The sequence below is a fragment of the Coturnix japonica genome, chromosome 21 (genome assembly GCF_001577835.2).
Source record: "Coturnix japonica isolate 7356 chromosome 21, Coturnix japonica 2.1, whole genome shotgun sequence".
Taxonomy (NCBI): domain Eukaryota; kingdom Metazoa; phylum Chordata; class Aves; order Galliformes; family Phasianidae; genus Coturnix; species Coturnix japonica.
The window spans coordinates 5,885,212-5,909,343 of NC_029536.1; the positions used below are offsets into that span (position 1 = coordinate 5,885,212).

The window sequence follows — 24,132 nt, forward strand, 5'->3', positions numbered from 1 at the left end:
TGTGGTGATGTTTCCACCCTGACAACCTGCATAGCTCTGATCCTTTGCACTTGAGCATGACTTAATTTTGCTGCAAGGGTTAATGCTAAAAGCTGCTCTTGGTTCTCTTGGTCACCTCCAAACTCTTTAGTTGTGACTTTTGTTGCTGGTTGGGCCAAACACCTTCCACTGGGGACTGGATGGGGAATCTGCAGCACAGCGTGGTGGGGAAAAGCAGCACCTGTCTTTGGGAAGCTTTGCACCAGCTCTGCTGAGTGTCCCAGTCCTGCTTCCTGGCCAGACCAGCTCTGTTGTGTTATTCCCTCAGTCCCATCTGTCTTTTTTTTCCTTTCTTTCTGCTGTTTCAATGCTGTTGGCTCCACCAGGGCTGTCCATGCTGTGTTGATGCAGTCAGCGCTGGTGCCATGGGAGCCCTTTTCCTTCCTTGGGCGCACCGAGGCACTGGGGTTTTGGAAGCAGCTGGGGCTGCCCCTTCTCCCCAAAGCATCACTTTCCCCTTCCAGGTGCCTCCCTGGCTGTGGGCAGTTGCTGCCTTGTTCCCAACTGGAGCATTTTTCAGGTTTTCCTGATGCGATGTTGAGATTTGGGGCAGTATCTTTGGGAGGTGGGGGCAACAACATTGAGGTCTTGGGGCACGATTTGGAGTTCTGGGGGTGTGACATTGAGTTTTTGGGGCACAACTTGGAGCCTTTGGGATGTAACGTTGAGTTTTTGGATCATGACGCTGGCTTTACATATGGCTGCATCCCTTTCTTTGCAGCGAGCTTGGAGCCAGCCTCCTTTATTTCTATCCAGCTCTGTGATCAAAAGCAGAGCGGATGGATAACGGTGGGTGCAGTGACTCGGGGTGAGATGGGCAGTGAATGTGCAGCTGCGTGTGTGCAGTGTGAGGGCTCAGCGTCGCTTCTCAAAGGAAAGGGAGGAACAAAAAAAAAAAGCACCGGGTTGCAGCTGCGTTTCCCAAAAAGCCCCGAGCCGTTCTGCTCGCCGCCGCTTCCAAGAGACGGAGAGAAACGGGGAGGTAAATTGCAGTGATTCATCGCGGGCAGATCGGAGGCAGGAAATGGGAGCTCGCTGCCTGCCCCGTGCCCGCCGTGGGCTCGGGCTCGGCGGGACCTGGAGTGCGGCGGGGGCCTGACAGCGGCGGGCAGAGCATCCCTGCAGAGCGTCCCTGCATTGCGCCCGGCGGAGCCCCCCGGGAAGGAACGCGCCGGGCTGAGGCCGAGAGCAGGAGGATTTTCGCCTGCGTTTCCCTGGAGCTGCCCGTGAGCGGGGGATCGGGGCCCGCTGCGGTGGGCGAGATTATCTGGGGGTCAGCATCCCTCCCTGGGGGAGCTGCAGGGTAGAGGCGGTGGGCTGGGGGGGCCCCCATTGAGAAATGGACCGTGGGAAGAAGGGGGCGGGGCTTGGGGGCTGCCTGCCTGCGGATTGGCTGGGGGTGGGAGGGAGACCCCCGGACGGAGCCGGAATGGATGGGGCGGCCCTGAGCCCGAACCCGCTCTGGATGCGCCTGGACTCCCTTCCCCGTGGTCTGTTTTTGCATCCAGCGGTGTCACGAATTGCACTGGTCTCAGCCCCAAACCACTTTGAGGCACATCCTTATGGCTTAACCCCCCCCCCCCCCCCACGAGATGCTGCCATCCCCAAGATGCGGGGACCCCGGCCTGGGCTCGGGATTTGGGTACCTGTAGATCTTGCTTGGGTTTCGTTTGGGCCGCATGCGTCTTGTTTGGGGTCGGGGTGTGGGGACCCCCCCACACATCATGCCTAGGACATGGGACCCTTGCGTGGAGCTTGGGGGCAGAGTATGAGATCCCTGTTATGTTGACATGGGGAATTCACACTGGGAGAAGGGTCTTGATCTGGGAACACTTGCACAACACTGGGGCCATGGGACCCTTGCACTGGGGCTGGGCTGTGGGGATACTCACATGGTGCTTGGGGTGAGGTTAAGGTTGGGGTTGGGATCCAGGAGCCTTGTACTGGGGTAAAGATCTGGGAACCTCTGTGATGGGGTCAGGGTTTGGGAACCTCTGCATCGGGGTGAGGATTCGGGGACCTCTGCATTGGGGTAAAGATTTAGGAAGCTGCTGCCATGAAGAAGAAGACGACAGGCAATGGGAGAGGGCTGGATCTGGCACCACCACCCCCTCGCACCCGGGGCATCACCAAGCCAGCAGAGGTGAGGCCATTGGGGTGCAGGTTTGACCCACAGTGCTGCATTCCCATACGGCTGGGGAATCCCATGGGGGGTTGCTGAAGCTGGATGTGATTGTCGCCCTCCCCTCCCCCGCCCCCCAGTACGTGGGTTCCTTCATGGTCGAGGAGCTGGAGCTGCAGCAGCATGCGGGGCAGCTGGAGGACCAGCTGCAGGCGCTGAAGGTGGGCCATCCCCATTGCCCTCAAATCCCCATGGCTGGTGTGGGGATGCCAAATGGCAGTGGGGGGGACCCCACAACCACTCCTTCTCTCCCGGCCAGGACTGCCCCAGGAGGAGGTCTGTGGTGCTCAGGTTCAGCTTGCAGGGACTGAAGGTCTATGGTGCCGATGGGGAGGTGGGTGCTGGGTGCAGAGTGCGATGGGATGCGCAGGGTGCTGGGTGCGGCTTTGCAGAGGTGCTCTAGGGGTTCTGCAGCACTCAGAGCATGGCTGCGTGCGTTGCAGCTGAGCATTTGCAGCCAGGCTGGGGCTGGGCTCTGCTCACACCACAGTCCCAGCCAGGCCCTACTGTCACTGCAGACGCTGCTGATGGCGCACGCGCTGCGCCGCATCCTGTACAGCACTTGCCTGCACGCCGAGTGCCAGTTCGCCTTCGTGGCCCGCAACCCCCACAGCCCTCCCAGCGCTCTGTTCTGCCACCTATTTGTGGGCCCTCCGGGTGAGGTGCGTGGCTGCGTGCTCCAACCCCCCCTTAAGGCTACCATTATCTTTGTGTTATCGTTCTAATTCTCATCCCCTCTGTCCCTGCAGACTCACGTGCTGCACCTGCTGCTGTGCCGCTCCTTCCAGATCTGTTACCTCCAGGCACACCCTGAGCTGCAGGCAGCTGAGCCCGACCCTCCCGTTCTGCTGAGGGAGCCCCTCAACCCTGAGGAGGTGTCACGCACCGTCAACGCGCTCCTGTCCCTGCGGCGCCTGCCCGCCCTCGGCCCGCTGGGTGCAGGGGTGGGTGCAGGCCTTTGCAGTGCAGCGTTGCACAGCACATTGCACAGGACATGCTTGCATGGTGCACTTTTTGCATGGTACGTCTTTGCATGATGCATTTTTTTCACAGCATACCTTTCCATCTTTTGCACGACACGTTTTTGCACAACATATTTATGCATGACTCGTTCTTTTTGCAGGCTGCATTTTTGTGCAGTATATTCTTTGCACAGCCTGTTTTTGCGTGGCACATCCTTGAACGGTGCATTTTTGCACAGCACATTTTTTCCATCATAACTTGCACAGCCTTTCCTTGCACAGATTTTGCACCAGCTGAACTTCCCACAGTAGTTTGCATACCTTGCATAGCACATCAGCAAAGCCTCTTTTTGCAGGCTGCTTTCCCGGCACTTCCCGTGCTGCTTTCAGCGCTGCATTCTGCACAGCTTTTCTTTTGCATGGCCTTTTCCAGCACGCAGTCGTACACAGCACATTTTTGCACAGAGCGTTTTGCATGGCCCACCTCACGTGGCTTTTATCGCACGGGCATTTTGCAGAGCGGATCCCGCAGCCCTTCCTTGTGCAGCCTTTCCTCAACACCACATTGAACTCTCAGCCTATTTCCACATCACGTTTTTTGCACAGCATTTGCTCCAGGAGAGACGGGCGGAGGCTGAGGGCCGTGCCGTGGGTTGGCGCCCGGGGAACCCCTACTGCTCCCCAGTGCTGGTGCGCAAAAAGGCGATACGCAGCAAAGTGCTGCGCTCGGGTGCCTACCGCGACTGCGGGGCTGAGAGTACACTGCAGCAGCGCGAGGGGGGTGAGTGGTGGGAGGACATGGGGTCAGGGAAGGGGTTGGGGGTCAGAAAGGAGATTTGTGGTTGAGGAGAAGACTCTGGGAGTCAAAGAGATGATTTAGGGGGTGAAGGAGGGGATTTGGGGTTCATTGAGGGGATTTAGGCTTGAGGAGAAGACTCTGGGAGTCAAAGAGATGACTTAGGGGTGAAGGAGGGGATGTGGGGGCTGTTGAGGGGATTTGGGGTTGAGGAGAGGATTTGGGGCTCGTGGCGGGGGGATTGTGGGGCCATGGAAGGGTTTGGGGACACAAAATGGGTCAGAGAGGGGATCTGGGGTTGAGAAGAGGATTTGAGGATGTTTGAGGGGATTCTAGGGTCAGAGAGGGGTCAGAGGTTGAGGATTTGGGGGATCAAAGAGAGGAGTTGGGATCATCTGAGTGGATTTGGGAGCCAGGGAGGAGACTGGGAGTCACCGATTGAATTCTTAGGTCAAAGAAGGGATTTGAGGTGAGAGGGAGGACTTGGGGCTGAGGAGATAATTTTGAGGGTCAAGGAGGGAGCTTGGCATCAATTTGAGGAGATTTTGGGGGGCTGGGAAGGGGATTTGGGGTCAGAGAGGGGGCTTCGGATTGAAGAGAGGATATGGGGAGTCAAAGATAAGATCTGGGCATCTAAGAGGATATTTGGGGTCATTTGAGGGGACTCTGGAGTCACAGAAGAGTCTGGGGTTGAGGATTTTGGGGGGTCAAAGAAGGGATTTGGGGTTTAGCAGAGGATTTTGAGTAATTTGAGAGGATTCTGGGGCCAGAAGGCGTCAGAGGTTGAGGATTTGGGGGATCAAAGAGAGGATTTGAGGGCCATTGAGGGGATTCTGGGGTCATTGAGGGGTTTGGGGGTCAAGTAGTGGATTTGGGGTTGAGAGGATTTGTGGGATCAAAGAGAGGATTCAGGCATCAACAAGGGGATTTGGGACTGTTGAGGGAATTCAGGTTCAAAGGGATTTGGGATCAAGGTGAGGCAATTTGGGATAAGGACAGAATTTTGGAGTCAAAGAGAGGATTTGGGGTCATTTGAGGGGATTTGGGCTCTATGAGAGGATTGGGAGCCATGGTGGGGATTTGGCATGAAGAATAGCATCTGGGGCTTAATGGGGGATTTGGGGGTCAAGCAGGGGATTTGAGGTCAAAAAGAAGAAGATGAGGAGAGGATTTGGTATAAAGGATAGGATTTGGGGATCACTGAGAGGATTTTGGTGTCAAGGAGGGGATTTGGGGTTCAATGAGGAAATGATTTTGGGGTCAGAGAAAGGCTTTGAGGTCAAGGAAGAGATTTGGGATCAAGGAGGGGATTTGGTGTAAAGGATGCGATTTGTGGGTCAAAGAGGAAATTTGGTGTTGAAGAGAGGATTTTGGGGGTGAGGACAGGATTTAGGGCCAAATAGGGAACTTGGGGAGATGAGGGGATTTGGGGTTAGGGATAGGGTTTGGGACTCAAAGAGAGGATTTTGGGGCCAAGGAGGGGATTTTGGGCTAGGAAGGGGATTTGGGGTGAGGATGAGATTTGGGGTTAGGGACAGGATTTTGGAGTCAAAGAGAGGATAAGGTCAGCGAGGGGTTTTGAGGTGACTGAGGGTAATTTGAGGTCAAGGAAGAGATCCGAGATTGAGGAAAGGATTTTGGGGTCAAAGGAAAGCTTTGAGGTCTAGGAGAAGATTTGGGATTAAGTAGAGGCTTCGGTGGGAAGGACAGGATTTGGGGTCACAGAGGGGATTTGTTGTTGATGAGAAGATGTGGGGCCAAGGAAAGGATTTGGGGCTCAAAGAGAAGATCTCAGGGGGTGAGGATGAGATCGGGGGCCAAACACCCACCCACCTCCCCCAGCCCCATCAGGAGGGGAGAGCAGAGGCATGCGGGGCCTGGTGCTGTTCCCTGACACTGAGGCTGCCCTGGCTGAGAGCGTGTGGGCCTTCGCTGGCATCGCCAGGTGAGTGCCGCCCCCCCCCGGCCCCACAGCTCCACAGCCCCCCCCCCACACCCACCTGTGTGTCCCATAGGGCCGACGGCATCGCGCTGCTGCACAGGGACGTGCTGGGAGCATTTCTGCTGCGCCCTGAGCCCGGCGGGACCCCACGCTGGTGCCTGTGGGTGCGTGTGCCCTGCGGCGTTGTGCCCTACTGCGTGCTGCGGACACTGCAGGGCCGGTTCTGCGTGGAGGTGAGCGGGCAGCAGGGGCTGCATGCGCGCATTTGTGTGTGGGTACGGTGCTGCATCAGGGAATGCATGCACGGCTGCATTGCTGCATGGAGATGGGGGCATCTGTGCATAGGGATGGATGCACGCATGCACTACTGCATGCGATCATTGGTGTAGTAGTGTGAACACACTGTGCATGTGCATCCACACATGGCTGCACTCACTGGGTGCAGCGATACAGAGGGTTGTGCGCACACCAGTGCATGACTGCATTAGCGTGCACCGTGCACAGGGAACTGAGACAGAGGAGCACAAGCGCTTTTGTTTCCGAGCTGGACCGGTGCACAGGTGGGTGGGTGCACGGCTCGTTGGTCCTGCAGTGCTCAGGGGTGTTTAAGTGCATTTCTTTAGCGCACGGAGCAGGGCCGCGTTCTCCCCTGGTTGCAGTGTCTCCCCGCAGCACTCCCACGCCGAGTTCCGCTCCCTGCCGGCGCTGCTCGCTCACTACTCGGCGGTTCCCGGCAGCTGCTTCTGCCGCCTGAGCGCGGGGCGCCGCAACCCGGGCTACGAGCGGGACGAGGACGGCGCGGCGCTGCTGCAGCACGAGCGGGGATAGGCCGCACCACGCGGAGCCCCGCGGCCGCCTCGGCAATAAACAGTTCTGCGCACCCGCCGCCCCGAGCTCCTTCTTGCGTCCGGCCGGTGCCGATCCCGCACACCCACGCGCAATCCCCAGCGCTCACGCCCTCGAGCCCCCACGCGCGCCCCCGGCTACTCTCCCCACGCCGCCTCGCGCGCTCCCGCGTCTTCCCGCGCGCGCGCCCTTGGAGGCACGTGACACGCGGGGCGGGGCCTCGAGCGGCGCCGTCCTGTCGCTACGGCAACGGCGCGGATTCGTCCCGACACACGAGGGTTCGGAGCGGGATCCGGACGGAAGGGGCTGAGCCGGAGATACCGGCGGGGAGAAGCGACACGCTGAGATGGGGCCGGCAGGGATCTGAATGGGAAGGGGGTTATAAAGAGTGACCTGCAGTGATGGGTATCGAGGTGCTGCTATGGCAGCTGTCACAGAGCTGTGGTAGTGTTCTCATCATGGTGAAGTGCTTTACCCAAAGCAGTGTTTTTAGCACTAAAAGCATCGGGGAAGTAGCAGGCAGAGAGCAGGAGGGGGGTGCGGCCCTAGGAAGGCGTCCAGCTGCACTTGGGATGGGGACAGAACTCTGGGTGCTCAGTGAGCTGCTGCCATTCCTCTGGTTCTCACTTCTGGAAGTAACTTTTGCTCCCATTTCTGCTGTGCTGCAGGTTTGGCCCCAGTGGATCTGCAGTGTCAGGTGTTGCAAAGCGCTATGACAGCTGTGCTTGGAGCAACGTGCTAATTGAACTCAGTGCAGCAGCGCAGTCACCTCAGTGCTGGGTCTGCCATAGAACCCTACAGAAATACAGTCCTGAGACATTTAAGGCTTGGAAGCAGACGCACTCAGTAGTCGTACCCAGGCAATGCCATGGGAGGTACTTAGGGATATGATTTAGTGTAGGGTGTTTAGAGTTAGGGTACTGGTTAGGCTGCGGTTGGGCTTGATGATCTTCAAGGTCTTTTCCAACCTGGGTAATTCTATGATTCTATGAGGTGTGAGGACGTGCAGCAGGGAGATGGGTGCCCAGCTGGCACTCTGTGGGCTGCCTGTTTGCCTTCAGACTGTGAACCTCCTCCTGAATTCACTCCTGTTTTGTACAGCATGCTGAAAGCATCAGGTTCTTGGTGAGAGCTCTCTGCCTGGACATTTACAGTGAGGACATACGAGATCTTCTAGGAGCTGATATCAAGCAGAAGTTGGAGCTGAGGCCAGGAAGGCCTGAGGAAAAATGCCCTGAAATCCCAACCAAGGGGCAGGCTCTTACAAAACACACCTCTCGGAGCCTTCTCGGATCTTTTTGCATGTATTCCTGGGGACACCTGTAAATAAATTGTCTGCCCAGTTTCCTCCCGTGTAGGACCAGCTGTGCGGGGAAGGCTGCAGCAGCAGCAGCACCATGTGCTGCAAGGAAGTGCTGCGGTGGGAGGGATGTGCAGTGCCCTGCAGCCTGGCAGGCCGTGTTGTGTGGGCTCCTGCCTTCATGCAGATCACACAGAATCACAGAATCACAGAATGACCCGGGTTGGAAGGGACCTCAAGGATCATGTAGTTCCAACCCCCCTGCCTGGCAGGGCCACCAAACATACACATTTACTAGATCCATGCAGCCAAATCCCCTTGCAGGCAGTGCGCTGCTTTGCTTTCTGAGCGTGCTTGCATTGGGAGAGAGAAGGGAGAGAAGAGGCTGGGTGCTGATTTAGACCACATGCTGCAGATCCCCATCCTTTGTTCCCCATCAGCGGTGACACAGGTTTCCATGACGACTGTGGTTGGCACAGGGGGGCAGGACTCGGGCACAGCCGTTTCCAGGGAAACACCTCCACGCTGGGCACAGCCGCTGGGCCCCGCTGCCTCCTGGGTTGACCCACGGCTTCTTCTGAGTCCCAGAGCCTGCTGTTCTCCTCTGAAATCCCATGTCTTTGTTCCTTTTCCCTTTAACATCAGTGATTTTTTAGAATCTGAAGCCCCAGGGCTCGGCTGCCTGTTGTGGAATGAAGTCCTGTGGCAGAAAAGTAGGTGGTAGGAGCTCTGGTAGGAGCATGGCACAGCCATGGGGCTTTTTGAGGGCTTTGTGGCACCCTCAAATGCAGGTGTGCCAATTCTCCTGTAGTGCAGTCAGAAGTCATGGCATACAAACTAGCCTGGCTGTGCTTCTGGAACTGGGTTAATTCTGGGCAGGCACAGGTAGAACAAGACTACCGTCCTGCTGAGTTCAGTTTTCAGCCAGATTTGCTTCGTTATGCCCACGTTTTTTTTTTTTTTTTTATTTCCCTCCTTGTAGCATCGCTGAAATATCTAGAGGTGTTTGGAAGTCACCCCCCCCCCCCCCCAAAAGGCCACATCTGCTCTGAGCACCCAAAGGAGCTGTGGGTGTCTCTGGTTGTTGCAGGAGAATTGGACAAGATGGCCTCTACAGGTCCCTTCCAACTCCAGCCATGCTGTGATCTATCGCATCCCTGACACCGAGTGGTGACAGCTGTGTATTGATATCCCTGCTGATACGATCAAGTTCTGGTTACCAGCTTCAAGGACGTGGGGTGTAACACAGCTGGTGCAAATGAATTCCTCTCACTTAAAATTCCCAGTGTGGAGGGAGTTTCAGAAGGGGCTCATGTGGGAGTGCAGCACTCTCAGTTGTTTTGTGGGTTTTTTTTTATGTAGGTTTGATGGACTATTCAACACTTTGAACACCTCAATCACTCCTCAGAGCGCTGTGTGTTTTCCTCAGCACGATTTAGTGATTCCTTCTATGGTTTTGAAAAGATGCTATTAGTCGTTCAACACTGCCCAGGTACCTGGATGGGATTTCAGAGCATCAGATAAACGAACTCATCTGGAGGAAAAAAAGATACAGTCTGCCTGTGTGTGATGGGTGTGATCTGGGGAGCTGCGTCGGTGCGAATGAGACACCCTCTCAGAACGAAGGGGCTCAGTACAGCACTGGTAACAATAACTCTGATTACTGAATCGGTGCTTTGGTTTTAAAAAGCTCCCTATGACTGATGACATATATTAGAGATTTTGCCATAATAGGTGAAAAGCGTTTCAGTTCTTAAAATATGCTGCTAAATAATAGGGGAAGAAGGGGTTAGAAGGCAGCTTGGTGCAGAGCAGCTGGGCTGCTCGTGTCCTGGGAGATGGCTGAATCCATCAGCAAATCCGTAACATTTGCTCTTTTTTGCCTGTAAAGGTGGTTCCCTCTTTTTGTTTAGTCTGCAAGCTGGTGGACAGCCCTCTGCACACCTTCCCGCAGCCTTGCTCCCATTCTGACCTGTGTTGTGCTGTCCTTGCTTGCAGCTGAAGGAGCACCTGGAGGTGTTGTGCTTGGAGGGGCTTTCCCTGCACCTCGTGCACAGAGTGGTGCAGCGTGAGAAGATTGTGCAGGCAGTCTGTAGGAACACAGTGATGAAGGACTGCTCTGTCTTTACCATCCGTAAGGAAATCTGCACTGTAGGTAGGTGCTGGATGTGCTGCGTCCACAGGATCAGTGGAATCCAACCAGTCAGCCCCCAGCAGAAGTTGGAGCCTACATGACTTCAGTCCATAGGAATCAGCATGATGCCCTGACACTTTGCAGAGTGAGATAGCTGAATATTCGGAATCTTTTCTCTTCTGTTCCCCTTGGGGCTGAAATGTCTTGCACTCAATCTGGAAACGTATTTTGTTCTTCTTTTATCTTCTAAAGCCTTCATTTCTAGCAAAAGCTGCCAGAACTTACAGCCCATTCAGTGCCTTGGAGCTCAGACATTGCGAAGCCTGGAGAAACTTGTATCCGTCTCTCCTTTGTCTGACCTCTCTTACAATTCACCCAAGGATTCTTTCATTTAGCTTAATTATGGGGCACAACTTTTAAGCAAAAAGCTAATATGGGTTTAAAGATGGAATAAAGAGTCCCTTAATGATGTTTTAGTGACTAATTTTTCTTTCCCAAGTATTTCATTTCAGCTGGCATTTCTTTAGCCGATAAAACTGCCTACTGCATCTGAACAAGGACCTTGAAAGGTTTTCTCAGGGACTAAGAAAGGAATTAATCTCCTGTATTCTGTCTCATCCTTTACCCCAGCTGAGGCCCTGAACAGCTTGGCTGTGTTCTCTTCAGGTGTTTCAGCGATCGGGAAAGTTGCATCGCTTCTTCCTAAATTGTAGTTCCAGATGTTGATGAGAAATTCTCATTTACATCTGCCCAAAGCGGTGTGTGTTGGATTTATAGAATGTCCCAATTAGCACAGCTGGCAGATGCCAATCCTCACATTATGTAGGTATGTCAAACCCCAACTTTAAGCCTAGTGAGGAAACTGAAGTGTTTACACTCCTGTGTTGGGTGCTAGGCTTTTAAGTGAACTGGTATTTATGTTTCTCTTTAGGTTTCTTGGAGGTCTATGGATAAGTTCCAACTTATTTTCCAGTTGCACGTGTAAAATGTTAGGATTTGCAGGCACTTAATATTTTAAAGGAGTGTGGTGTGAAATAGTGCTCTGCTGCAAACGGTAAGTTCTGCAGTTAATGATCCATTGCAGTAACTGGAAGTGGAATATCCCAGTGCAGGAGGTTTCCTTTATTTTTCATGCCTACTTGTAAGCTTTTAACCTCCCCCCATTTACTGTTCATGTTTAGGTGTCCTCCACATCCATAAAGTTTGACTCTTGACTAAATTCAAGGTGAGGTTTTGTAGAAGTTCGCCTGGAAGGGATTTAAACTGTGGTTCAAAGTGTGATGTTCTCTGGTGGAAATCAGTGCTCGGAGTGCTGAAGAAGCAATTGCTGTGAACTGGGGATGCAATCATGAGGACTGATTGGGGTACAGAGATCTGGGTGCTGTGGACAGTATGCTGTGATTTGATGAAAACTCGGTGTGAAGTTGAGTATGTTGAGGAGCTGGTGAAATTGAAGGGTTCCTAAAGTGTCTGCTTTAGTAACAGGAGACTTGTGTCATTACATCATGTGCCTGTTCTGATTCTTGACCATTGAGATGCTGCTTCCTGAGAACAGCCTAGCTTGGAATGATTTTCTTGCAGGTGAGAGAGGGCAGGACCACCTTAGGGCTGCAAAACTTAATGTGGTGGACCAGGCAGGAAGTAGGAGACAGTCAGAAACTGGAACTACAGGAGAGCACAGCAAAGAGGCCACCAAAATTAACCTTTCATAGTTTTGCGCGGGTTGGAAGGGACCTTAGAAATCATCGAGTCCAACCCCCCGGGATTCGAGCCTCTGTGTAGCAGAGCGGCACTTCCACCACTTGCGCCACAGGGGATTCGAACCCAGGGCCTTTGGTGTTGCAAAGTGGCGTCCTTAACCACTGCGCCACCGGAGGCACACAGGAAGCAAACCTTTCCCTCTCCGCTCTCAGTCCTGGTTGATGGCAGGTGCGAACACATCCTCTACTGCGACTCAGTGCTGACCAGGCTGTTGCAGGGCTCCCTGGGAGGGAATATCAAGGCCCTGGTGGTAGCATGCTTATCTCCAGCTGATAGCAGTTATGATGGAAGCCTCAGTACTATGTGCTATGCAAATCAAGCTAAAAACATCAAGATCAAGTCCTATATCAACGAGGACCCCAAGGATATCCTGGGATATCAGAAGGAGATTAAGAAGCTGAAGGCCGTTCTAGCTGAACAGATGAATGTGGATAACTTGTCAAGTAGGAAAACCTCAGCAGCCCCTGAACTGTTTTATCTTTGTCCAAAAAAACTGGTTTTGCAAGTAAAATGCTCACCAGATCTCACCCCTTGCAGGAAGAGGTCTCCATTCTGCTAATCTGCTCTTCCTTTGCTGTTGCCAAAATGACCTTATTCCAATGGTAAAGAACATCTCAATTCTCTATTATTTTCTCCAGTTTTCAATAATGACTAATTTTGTTAGACAATGCTAATAGGATTCATATCCTTGATTCCTATTGGTAAGTCTGGCTAGAATTTGGTCAACAGAAGAGGGATTTCAACTGTCAGAGCACAGACGGTGAAGAAATAGCAACATAAAATTAAATACAATTATACATATATGTATATATGTAAATTAGCATTCAGCTTCTGTTATCCCGAACTGCAAATTTTTGGCACTGCAGGAAGAGTTTTTGCCTTTCTAACAGCATTCCTTACAGAATGCCCTGTCCTCTCCTCGAGGATTCACCCTCAGCAGTAGGAATAGGAAACCAGAGAGCAAATCAGTAAGAACAATCTTTAGGGACTTGATCATCCCTTGAGAGTTGTCCCTTGACAAAGGTCAACTGTTAGGAGAGGCTGAAGGATTTTTCTCTTTTCCCCCTTTCTGCCACCTTTCAAAAACAGCTGGGAAGAAAGGAGGAAATTCCTTGCTCTTTTTAATCTCCTTCCCAGTATATTTTATCTTTCATGTCAGTAGCATAGCCTGGGAAACAGATCTTCTGTTAGTCTGACAGAGATCAGGCTGATATTTGCTTTCATATACCTGAAGCTTAAACCTCTCCTGCTCTGCTTGGTGCCAATTCCTCTCCCCACACCTCTGGAGCTAGAGGACAGTGGGTGGATGTTTTAGCAGCACAGATGCTGGCACATGAGTGCAGTGCAAAGGAGCACGTGGATGGCAATACTCTTTGCTGACAGCCAGCTTCTTTGTTCTGTTTCCAGGCATCCCACAGACAATCCCACCCAGTAACTGCGCATGATTTTTACTGTTGCTTTGCTTTGCAGGGCTTCCACCTGCTGAGGCCGTTCACTTGGAAGGGAAGCCAGCTCCCCTCCTCCAACCCCAGTAAGATACTGAAGCAGAGAAGCAGCTGATCAGAGAAGTAAGTCAGGAGACAGTCCTACTGTCTTTGACTGAAGTTTGTGGATCTTTATGGTACCTACTACAAATAGGACATAAAGGTGTGTGGTTCAACCTTTCCAGTATACTTTTCATAGTATTGTTTTTGGTTCTTGGCCTTTTCTTATGGTCAAATTTTATGTTCTCAGAGCCCTTATTTGCAATACCATTTCCTCTCAGTAATGTTCACTCCATCTCCAGATGAGTGGGGCTTTCCAGGATTTATTTGAAGCACATATAACGAGAAGAGTGAACTACATGAGATGCTTAGATTTGTTCCATCAGTGGAGAGAGGAAAGCAGCAGGGAAAGACATTAGAAAAAGCAGAAGGATAAGGAGGAGAGATGGAGCCAGGAGTAAGAATGAGGAGTTGGTAGAGAGAATAGAAGAAGAGGGGCCAGAAGGAAGTGAACTTTGTCCTCACTTGTTACAAAGCTCTTTCCAGGGCACCACATCTGCCCAAATGGCAGGTTGGTAGGGCTAGCTGGCCACCTTTCATCAGTACTGCACCCATTTCAGCCACAGGAAAACGTCAGTGAGTACTGTTTTATTGGGGTGGATGTAAGCTGTGACCTTGTGTACAGTTGGGAGTAGTGCTGCTGCACCAGACTCTCTGTTGTGCCCTTCAGGAGGATGAAGAGATGCTGGCCCAGCTAAAGGCCAGCCACGAAGTAGAGCAGAAGTCCCGTGCCCACTTTGAAGAGGGCATCAGTAACCTGAGGATCTGCTGTGGCCTCAGGCTGTCTGCTGTCAAGGAGAACCTCAGGAAGGAAGCAGGTGTGGATTAGGCAGGGTGCACAACATAGAGTGATAGTGCCCTGGTGCTGCTCACATGCTGCAGGGTTGACTTCGGGAATAAGCTGAAACAGAGGGTTTCTTACAAACTCAGATTTATGGTAGCCACTGCAGTCTCTGAAGCGGCACTGACAACTGCAGCAGCGTCTCAGCCCCTGCTCTTCCTCTCCCTTATTGGTAGCAGGAGTGACTATACCTTCTGGTCCATTTGCAAGACTGTTCCAGCTTTGTCCTATTCCCTATTTCCCTGAGCTCTTTTCCATGTCAAGACCAGCCTGGCTCTAACCTGCAAGGCCTAAGGCAACAAAATGCAATTTTGCCCATGCAGCTGTGAGTTTTCTCTGCCTTAGAGCAGCATTCCTCAGAGGTTTATGCTGCAGAGCTGTCTCAGCAGGCAGCAGGACTGTCTTGATCCAACTGGCTTCCCACAACCCATATGCCCAAGACAAGGGTGTCAGTATCTTCCATTGCATACAAATCTGATGCAGCTCTTGGTTTCCCAGTGGATTATCAACACTATCACTTTGTCAGAGGGCAGGTATTCCTGCCATGCACCTATCAAAGGTTGCCAGCTATCCTATTCATTATCATTTTTCATTTATATTCCTGTGGTGCCTTAGAGCATGTTTTGTAATGTGCTTGCACAGCACGTATTGTCCAATATTAATTCTTGCAACCGTATTCTTAATCCTCGATGCTATCGCTTTCTAAGGTGAAAGGTTTATTTTTTCCCCTCTGATTACAAGCGTGTTTGCCATAAGCCTCTCAAATAGGTTTCTATGTGAATGTGAGGTTCAAGGTTTTCCCAGCCCTTTAAGATCTGTATTACTTGCCTGACATGCCCTCTGGGTCTCTGATGGTTTTTACTTGCCAGCCTAGGAGGTAAATAACAGACTTCTCCCCCCAGCCAAACAGACAGCTTTCAGCTTTTGGGGCAGGTTTTGTGATGTTTGCACAGATTTAAGTCTATGCAGAGCTCACTATTTACATTGCAGGTATTTGCTCTTTTATTCTTCAGCTGCTGTGAATTCTGCAGCTATTCTTGTTGCGACACCCTTGCCTAAAGACTCTCCTTCTGCAACAGATGAAGAACTGACATCAGTCAAAGTTCCCTTCAGTCCACTTCTTCCTCCCAGGCTGAAGAAACCCAAGTAGGCAGTGTCATGCTTCATCTCTCCCAGGACTCACCCTGCATCTTTTCGGAGCTGCAGCCTTTTGTCTTGTCCTCAGGACTCAGTAGTTCCTCAAGCTGTGCGAGGTGCTGGTGATGGGAATGCTGGAGCAGAGGAGGCTGTCATAGCAGAGAAGACTTTGGCACCTGTGGACCAGCAGCAGGTGCTTGCCAGGTCAGCGGCTGCTTCTGATAACTGCCTCCTGTTGCACACAGGCAAGAAGCAATCCTACTCTTCCACAGCAGTCTGACTGCTGAACTTCAGCTATGTGTTGTGTGCGACCCAAAGTCAAGCAGGTGTACATTCTTTATCCCCAAATTAACAGTGTCCATTTGGAGCAGATAAATAGCTGGTAGGTGCAGCACCCCGATGCCTAATGCCGTAATTAGGAGTGAACTGTCATTGAGAGTTTTCCTGAGAGACTCTCCATTGTCACTGAGATCACTATCGCTTCTGCCTCATGCATCTGACAGTATTTGCAAGATTTCAGCCAAAGCCAGCATCAAAACTGCCTGGGAATAAAACGTGATTGGCAACATTAGACCCAGGACCTGAATCCCATGGCTGGGGTGTGAGGGGTACAGGGCCACATCTCCCACATGGCTGATCTCTGTGAGCTTCCACAACACTCTCTCACTGTGCTGGGCCTCTCCTACCTGCCAAACGAGCCATTAATAAAATTAGGATAGCACTGTCTGTAATTTGTGGGGAGTTCTGGCTGTCAATGGAGATGGCTCCAAAGAAACCCTCAGTTTTGACAATATATCAAATCTTAATAGTCTTGGTGCCTGAATTTTTTCTTCCTGTTATAAAGAAGGAAAAATGCCAACTGCATTGTTAAAATCAGAGTTGGCTGTGGATTAGGCAGGAGAGTTTGGTTCCACAGGTGTGGAATTTTCAAAGTCACCTTTTAAATGCTTTACACCACAGGATGGCTGAGAGTCAGCAGAGTGGGATTCAGTCCTGCATTAAGCAAACAAAACTGAAAGCTGCTTGGCAACTGCAGGGAAGTAGAATAGCAGGTCATCTGTGGTGGAGAATGAGCTCTTTTCGATGGGTCCGAAGATTGTTAAGAGGCTATTAACAGCAGAGGTTTGATCAGCAGTAGGATGTTCTCCAACCTGAGACAGTGCTGGTGACCCTGAGCTATCTGCTCTGCTACAGATGTCAGTGCAAACAAAGAGAGCAGCTAGCAGCTGGGGAGTGCAGTGTGCTTTGTCTAAACAGGCACCAGCTGCGCCAGGAAGTGGTGCCACACCAGCACAGTGGTACAAGGGGTGAGCAGCCTGGGATCTGAATTCACATCATGGATTAGGAGAATGCCTGGGCTCAGCACTCTGTTGAATATTTATCTCCCTTCCAGGATTTTTACTGCTGGTGTAAGATCACCGGGACTTGTTGGTGTAAGATCACTGTTGCCCTTAAAAAGGCAGATTGGTGCACACCCAGACTGGCTTAAAGAGAACACTGGTATGTCTAGACAGACGGTTTGCAGTGTTCCAATGTGCTTCAGGCTACGTACAAACCCCTTGCCTGCTTGGAAAGGTCACAATGCTGTGACAACAGCAGTCCTAGCTCCTTCATACCCACATCAGTGTGTGGGGCTATGCAGCGTGAACATGAGATGAGCTTGGTTTGTGCCAGTTTTTCCTTCTCTTCTTGTCCATTTTTTAATGTTAATGAGATACCTTAGGGCAGTAGGTTTGCAGAATGATGGCATCTGTGCCTAATGTGCCTTGTGTGTGCTTGTGTTAGTACCTATAATGTTGATTAGACTCATGGGATTTCTGGAGTGAAAAAGGCCCCACTGAGATCATCGAGTCCAGCTCCACTGCAGGCGTTTTTAGGATCTGTTCGAACAAAGTTGATCCACGACTCCAGCCTACTCAAAGCTCCCCAGGGGGTTTTAAAAGCCGTTTTCCTTACTGCGTAACACAGGAACACATCTGTGATGGGAGAGGAGGCGACTCCCTCTACTGGGCTTAGGCCCATTCTGATCACCCAGGAAAATGGGCTATGCAAAGTTTTCTGGAAAAATGTATATTTTAAAATATAAACGCACATTATTTATATGTATATATATGCAGAACCCTTACATCTTAAGCATGCTTGAAAGTCAGTTTTGCTCTGCCTATATGAGGCAGTTTAAATAACGTGCTCCTATGCCGTCAGGTATCTGCACTGTAGGAACTTGATTAATTGAGGTCACCAAATACGGCACCTTTTTCACGTAAAACAGGAATCCCACGACTTTGTTAGTGCAGGACACAGAGCACTCAGTGAAAATTAAATCCCATTTAAAGCCACAGTAATTGATGGTGTGATGTATCAAGACTTCTGTTTAAACCAACGTGGAGTTCTCTTTCCAGATCAAATCTCATCCTAATTATTAATTATAAATTAGAAAGCACTGAAGTTTTTGCTTTTAAAAGTGGGTGGTAACAGTAAGTGCTCATTAAATTCCTTATGTTTGAAGTTTTTAAGAGCTTGATTAATTAAGGCAAGGCAGCACCTAAGCTGCAGGCCCAACCTCCATTTCCCACAGCGCACCAACCTTCCTTCCCGTTAACAGCGAGTAGCTGGCCGTCGCTGATTGGATGGCCGGGGCGCTGTGCTTGGAGCCTATTGGCTGATTCATTGCACCCGCCTCTTTCCCAGGATGTCCCGCGCTGTCGAGAAAATGGCGGCGGCCACGGTGCGGTTCTGGTGGCTGCTGGCGGCGGCGGCGGCGGCCGGGGCGGGGGCCGGGCCGCGCACCCTGGTGCTGCTGGAGAATGGCAACCTCCGGGACACGCACTCGCTCTTTTTCCGCAGCCTGGCCGGTAGGGCGGGATGGGGGGAGGTAGAGAGCTCGGGACGCTGGGCTGAGGGCTCCGTGTCCCTCTGTGCGAGGTTGGGGCCTTCGTTGCGAGAAGGGTATCGAGGCACAGGAGTGGGGACGGGGCTGTGAGGGCTGTGGAGCACAGCGCTGTGGGGACGATGGGTCAGTCTGGGGAAGAGGAGGCTCGGGGGGACCTCATTGCTCCCCAGAGCTTCAGAAGGGTGGTTGATTGAGGTGGGAATGGCCTCTGTGCTCCGCTAACAGCGATATGTCCAGAGGTGATGGCCTTCAGGAGGTTCTAGTTTTATGTTATGGAAAGCTTTTTTTCTTGGAAAGAGCGGTGGTGCCCTGGCACAGACTGCCCAGGGAAACAGTGGAGTCCCTGGAGCTGTTCAAGAACTGTGAAGATGTGGCACTGAGGGATGTAGTGGGCGAGGTGAGGGTGTGTGGGCTGTAGGGCTGGATGATCTCAGCGGTCTTTTCCAAACGTAATGATTCTGTGTGTCTTGGCTACAGACAGGGGCTTTGAGCTCACCTTTCGGACTGCAGATGACGCTGGCCTCTCCTTGATCAAGTACGGGGAGTTCCTTTATGACAACCTGATCATCTTCTCGCCGTCCATTGAGGGTATGACCTGGGGAAGTTCTTCAGTAGTGCTTCAGGGAGGGGCTTGAGGCTGTTCTGGGGTGGTTTTGGAGAACAAGGCTCTGCTATGGGACACAGTCACGAGCTGTTGGTGTGCACTTGCAGATTTTGGAGGAAACATCAATGTGGAGACCATTACTGCTTTCATTGATGGTGGTGGCAGTGTCCTGGTGGCCGCCAGCTCAGACATTGGTGAGTGTGGTGCCTGTTGGGCTGTGGGGTACATTGCTATGTGTCACTCCATCACACGCACCTGCAGCAAGCAGGTTCTGCAGTCCTCTTCCTTGGAGCTCCTGAAAAATAAATGCGGTGGAGGAAAAACACAGTATCTGATTAGCTCATAGGGCAGCGTCCTTCAGCTTTGCACTTCCTTGAAGTGCTGGTGAAATGCTTGTAAAGAGGTCTTTCCTGGTTATTTGTGGATGAGAGCCTTAAATAGATGTGCTTCGTGTGCATAATTATGAACCTCAAGGTTTGTGCTCTGAGAAGATGGTTTTCTCACCTGGGGTGAGAAACAAAACCAGCCTTTATTTCCGTTTCGAATGGGAATTTAACAGAGGGAGGTTTTAGTGCTCAGAGTTTGGCTGGTAGAGCGCTGAATGTATCTCTCAGCTAAACATACTTTGAGTGTTTAATCTGGGTTACATCCTTCTGAGTTTGGCATTATAATGGAATCGTGTTCTCCTTTCAGGTGACCCACTGCGGGAGCTGGGAAGCGAGTGTGGGATAGAATTTGATGAAGAAAGGACAGCTGTCATTGACCATCACAATTATGATGTATCAGACCCAGGCCAGGTGAGCATCTTTGTCTGCAGGTTTGGGGCTTTGTTAATGAGAACATGTACATAAGGGTTGAGAGATTAATCTTCTGTCCTTATTTTCCTTCCTTTGTTCCACCCCTTTTCTGCTGTTCCCAATAAAGTCATGCGTAGTGTTGCTCAGCAGCATCCAGTGGTGCAGCAGTCATTGTGTTGGCACAATACTGCAGCATTGTGTGTGGGGGTCTCTGCCCTGAATTCATCTTTCTGAATTCCCTGGATTTGACTGTACTGCTACCCTGTACTGCTACTACTGATCTTTGTAGATGTGTACATGTTTCCATGTTTTCTTTCCTCTTGTTATTTGGTGCTTAAACATGAAAACCCTCTGTTAAGGTCTGGAGTTACTGTGGTAGTTTTTATTTAAAAGAAGCTGTTTAAGCAGTATGTGGATGCTGTCCTGTTTTAAAGATGAAAGCTGCTCAGAGAAGTAAACTACTGTGGTGATACTGTTTCTATCAAAAAGGTGTTAAATTTCCTGATATATCAGCATATTTAATTTACTGTAGTTAAACAAAAAAGGCTGTTATTCTGATTTTTTAATGAGGTGGTAACATCTATACAATAGCTGTTTAGTTTTCATGTCATGTAAAAATAAAGATGACTTTCAGATAGAAGCTGTTGCTTGCTGTTCTAAAACCTGAAAATTACTGGAACTGCATGTTTTGTGTATATATGTATACATTTGCTTGTGCAATGCATTTACACAGATCTCTCTTGTTCCCTCCAAGCACACGCTTCTAGTAGCAGATGCTGAAAATCTCCTGAAGGCCCCCACCATTGTGGGGAAAAAGGCACTGAACCCCATTCTCTTCCGAGGAGTTGGGTAAGTGACCTGCACAGCCAGGCTGCTTTTGGGGAAGCAGTGCAAAAATGTTGGTGCTGACATGAGCTGCGGTTGGCCTAGTGTGAGTGATCTGCCTTCATTTTGGATGTAACCAAAATAAAATTTCCAAAACAGCTTAGTTTTTGCCTCAGTGATGTTTCTTAATATAATTTGACAGAATATCTTGAGAAAGTAGTTCATTTCTGTAAGTGCAGATTCTGCAGCTGTATAATTGCATCCAAGAATAAGGAGGTTTGTACAGCTTAGTCAGTGCCTACAGCTCCCTCTGGGTATTGATGCTGCTCATTGTGCCTCTCCACACAAGGATGGTGGCTGATCCTGACAACCCACTGGTGCTGGATATCCTGACTGGCTCTTCTACCTCATACTCCTTCTTCCCAGATAAACCCATAACTCAGGTATATTTCTTTACTTTTTCTCTTCTTTAGTCAAGTCCCTTAGTTGTCAGCAACTTTGAGAGGTGAATGCTTGCATGGTTAAACTGCTGGTTGATTCTGAAAGTGTCAGGCTTCCTGATGTCTCCTTGAGAATCTTCTTGCTTTTAGTTGGTGGGAAAATGGCCAGCATGAACAATACTTTGGTTTAAGCTGATACTTCTTCCAGAGTATACTTCCTTTAAATGGCTTCATCCCAAGCTCTGCTTGGGTAGATGGAAAGCATTGTAGATTCCATTCTTGGTTATTCTGAGTAGTTTGCTGCGTTTCTTGGGTTCTGTTGAACTGTGGAGCATGTGACCCATGATTACGTGGAGATTGTCTAACTCTTCTTTAATCACCTCTAAGTTGACTAAATGCCCTTTTAAATGCTATTCTTTTCAGTATCCACATGCAGTTGGGAAGAATACCCTTCTGATTGCTGGACTCCAAGCAAGGAACAATGCTCGTGTTGTTTTCAGTGGCTCTCTGGATTTCTTCAGCGATGCTTTCTTTAATTCTGCTGTGCAGAAAGCTACTCCTGGCTCCAAACGGTACACCAGCCTGCTGGCATCCCTTCATCAGGTGTATGTGGGGGGCTTTGTGATCAAGGAAATAGGCAACAAATGTTCATGCTGTTGGAAACAGCAAGAAGCTTGAATGTACATAGTGTGTGATAGGTTGTTTTGGCCTTGAAGTGCTTCGAAGAGTAATTCTTTTCAACTCAGGATAGCTTTTTCTTGCTTCAGTTTTGCTTTTAGTGTGTAGTTTTATTTTTTGGGGTGGTCTTCATGTTTTCTTTGTCTTCCCTCATTTTTAGGTATTCACAGACTGGTAATTATGAGCTGGCTGTTGCTTTGTCCCGATGGGTGTTCAAGGAAGAAGGCGTGCTGCGTGTTGGGGCTGTGTCTCACCACCGTGTGGGAGAGCTTGCACCTCCTAATGCCTACACCGTCACTGATCTGGTGGTGAGGCTCCATGTGGGGGGTGTGCTTGGAATGTGCTCCTCTGTTATGTGGGTAGGAGGCAACATGGAGCTGAGAAGTATAGCTGGATCCATGTTCATACTCATGGAACATTCATACGTACTTACTCTTTGACTGCTGAAAACTTATTACTGATACCCAGAATGTGTTTACCAGAGGGGAAGCTTAACCTACTGGGATAATTCCTCAATCTCTTTGAGCTGTACCCCTTCTGTAGTTGCATGCTGGGATTGAGGTTTGTTTTCAGCCATCCCTCCTGCACCTTACTGACGCGCTGTGGGTTTGTTCCAGGAATACAGCATTGTAATAGAAAAGCTTTCTGATGGGAAGTGGATCCCCTTTGACGGAGATGACATCCAGCTAGAGTTTGTCCGCATCGATCCATTTGTGAGAACTTTCTTGAAGAGAAATGGTGGGTTCCCCTCACCTTTTGTGCCTTGTATTGGGATGTTCGCTCTCTTGGTGTGGTGGCATTGTAGCAGGAAGACCTGTGAAAGCTTCTACAGCTTCTTGCATTGCTTGTGTCAGTTAAACTTTGTCACGATCGTCTTTTTCATAGGTGGCAAGTACAGTGTGCAGTTTAAGCTCCCGGATGTCTACGGAGTGTTCCAGTTTAAGGTGGACTATAATCGGCTTGGTTATACTCACCTCTACTCCTCTACCCAGGTAAGTATGGTGGGGGTTAATTTTGTAAGAAAAAAACGGGTGTTTTTTATTACTGCTGAGCTGTGTTGTATCTGACATTATACAATGAATTTCAGTACTTCTGATTTATTTTTTTTCTTTTTCTCCTTTTTTTTCCTCCCCCCCCCCCCCGCTTTGATTTGATTTTTGATATTTGGAAATGAGTTCCACAAAAAAAATGGCTGTGGTTACCTCTTCTTTGGGCCATTGTTACACATCTATGGTGAATGCCCATATAGAAATAGTCTTAATGTTACGGAGGCTTGATCTGTGCACATGGTTGGAGCTGTAAAAGTACATGGGACACTGAGAATGGTTTTCTGTTCTGGCTGAAGGATGTGATTTCATCCCATTTGCTTGCCTTTTCAATAATGTAATGGGTTCTGGAGATTGGAAGGAGTCAGTTGGGTGCAGGACCCCGTATCTATCTTTGCATACTGCCAAACTCAGAAAGAATGCCTGCTTCTCCCCCAGGTGTCTGTGCGTCCCCTCCAGCACACGCAGTATGAACGCTTCATCCCCTCGGCATATCCATACTATGCCGGGGCCTTCTCCATGATGGTGGGCCTCTTCATGTTCAGCATCGTCTTCTTGCACATGAAGGAGAAGGAGAAATCTGACTGAGCTCCCTATGGGAGGAAGAGCCTTTTCCCTGGCACCATGCACAGATGGGCAGCTCTCAGGGCCCTTGCTGTAACTGAGGACTGGTAGGTGGCAGCCCTGATTTGGTCTTTTTTTTTTTTTTTTTCTTTTTCTTTTTTTAAACATGTGGATTGACTAACAATAGAGAAGATGAACCAGATAATTGTGGAGAATCTGTCAGAATGTTTGAAAATGTTGAAATGTGATGACTCTGGTATCGTTCCTGGATTAGCTCACAGTGCTGCTGTTTATCTTGCCCCTTGGTAGAAATGATTTTGGTTTGAGATTAATTCCATTGTTAAAATAAAGTCTTAATCTTCTCACTGTGTATTGAAGCAAGCTGCTGACTGTGGTGCTCTGGCTGGAGGCTGCTGTGTGTGGTGAGGCGCACATAGAGGGGATCAGAGTTAAATGTTTTCTGCATAGCCAGTGAGTGCACTGGGGAGAGCTGTGCTGCACAGACCCTGTCTCTTCATCCACTGCTTTGCATTTGGGGCTCATATTTTTCCATGACTCAGCTCCACTCCTGGAGTGGTGCACATGCAGGGCAGGTGAGGATTTCACCACCACCCCTGGAGGGTACCAGCCCTTCCCAGCATTCAGCCCTCACCCCTAGACACACGCACACACCTCTGCAATGGCGCATTGCCTTCTCATGAAGGTGGTATTTCACGCTCTGGGGGTTGGAGAAACAACTTGATCAGATAGCAATAGACTTGTCAGCCTTTCTGGCTGGCACTGCAACCTTCCAGGATGTGTGGG

At 50.3% G+C, this 24,132-nt stretch overlaps 2 protein-coding genes across 11 annotated transcripts; both read left to right on the top strand.

Annotated features, from left to right (window-relative positions):
• The first annotated feature begins 1,396 nt into the window (after positions 1-1,396).
• SH2D5 (SH2 domain containing 5) lies at positions 1,397-17,989 on the top strand. 10 transcript variants are annotated; one of them, XM_032448662.1, is made up of 9 exons: positions 1,397-2,182; positions 2,302-2,382; positions 2,481-2,555; positions 2,740-2,883; positions 2,971-3,242; positions 3,790-3,964; positions 5,822-5,924; positions 5,995-6,154; positions 6,545-6,801. In XM_032448662.1, the coding sequence occupies exons 1-9, from the start codon at positions 2,096-2,098 to the stop codon at positions 6,747-6,749; spliced, it is 1,302 nt and encodes a 433-aa protein (XP_032304553.1). In that variant the 5' UTR covers positions 1,397-2,095; the 3' UTR covers positions 6,750-6,801. The 10 variants fall into 10 exon arrangements, with proteins under 10 accessions (XP_032304553.1, XP_032304554.1, XP_032304555.1 ...); XM_032448663.1 differs by having other exon boundaries at positions 6,022-6,154; XM_032448664.1 differs by lacking the exon at positions 6,545-6,801 and adding an exon at positions 7,869-8,281 and having other exon boundaries at positions 1,398-2,182; positions 2,971-3,165.
• A 169-nt stretch (positions 17,990-18,158) lies between these two features.
• On the top strand, positions 18,159-23,705 carry DDOST (dolichyl-diphosphooligosaccharide--protein glycosyltransferase non-catalytic subunit). The gene is made up of 11 exons (XM_015882765.1): positions 18,159-18,336; positions 18,852-18,962; positions 19,086-19,172; positions 19,672-19,775; positions 20,530-20,624; positions 20,950-21,043; positions 21,464-21,612; positions 21,879-22,026; positions 22,336-22,456; positions 22,604-22,710; positions 23,203-23,705. The coding sequence occupies exons 1-11, from the start codon at positions 18,174-18,176 to the stop codon at positions 23,350-23,352; spliced, it is 1,329 nt and encodes a 442-aa protein (XP_015738251.1). The 5' UTR covers positions 18,159-18,173; the 3' UTR covers positions 23,353-23,705.
• The last annotated feature ends 427 nt before the right edge of the window (positions 23,706-24,132 follow it).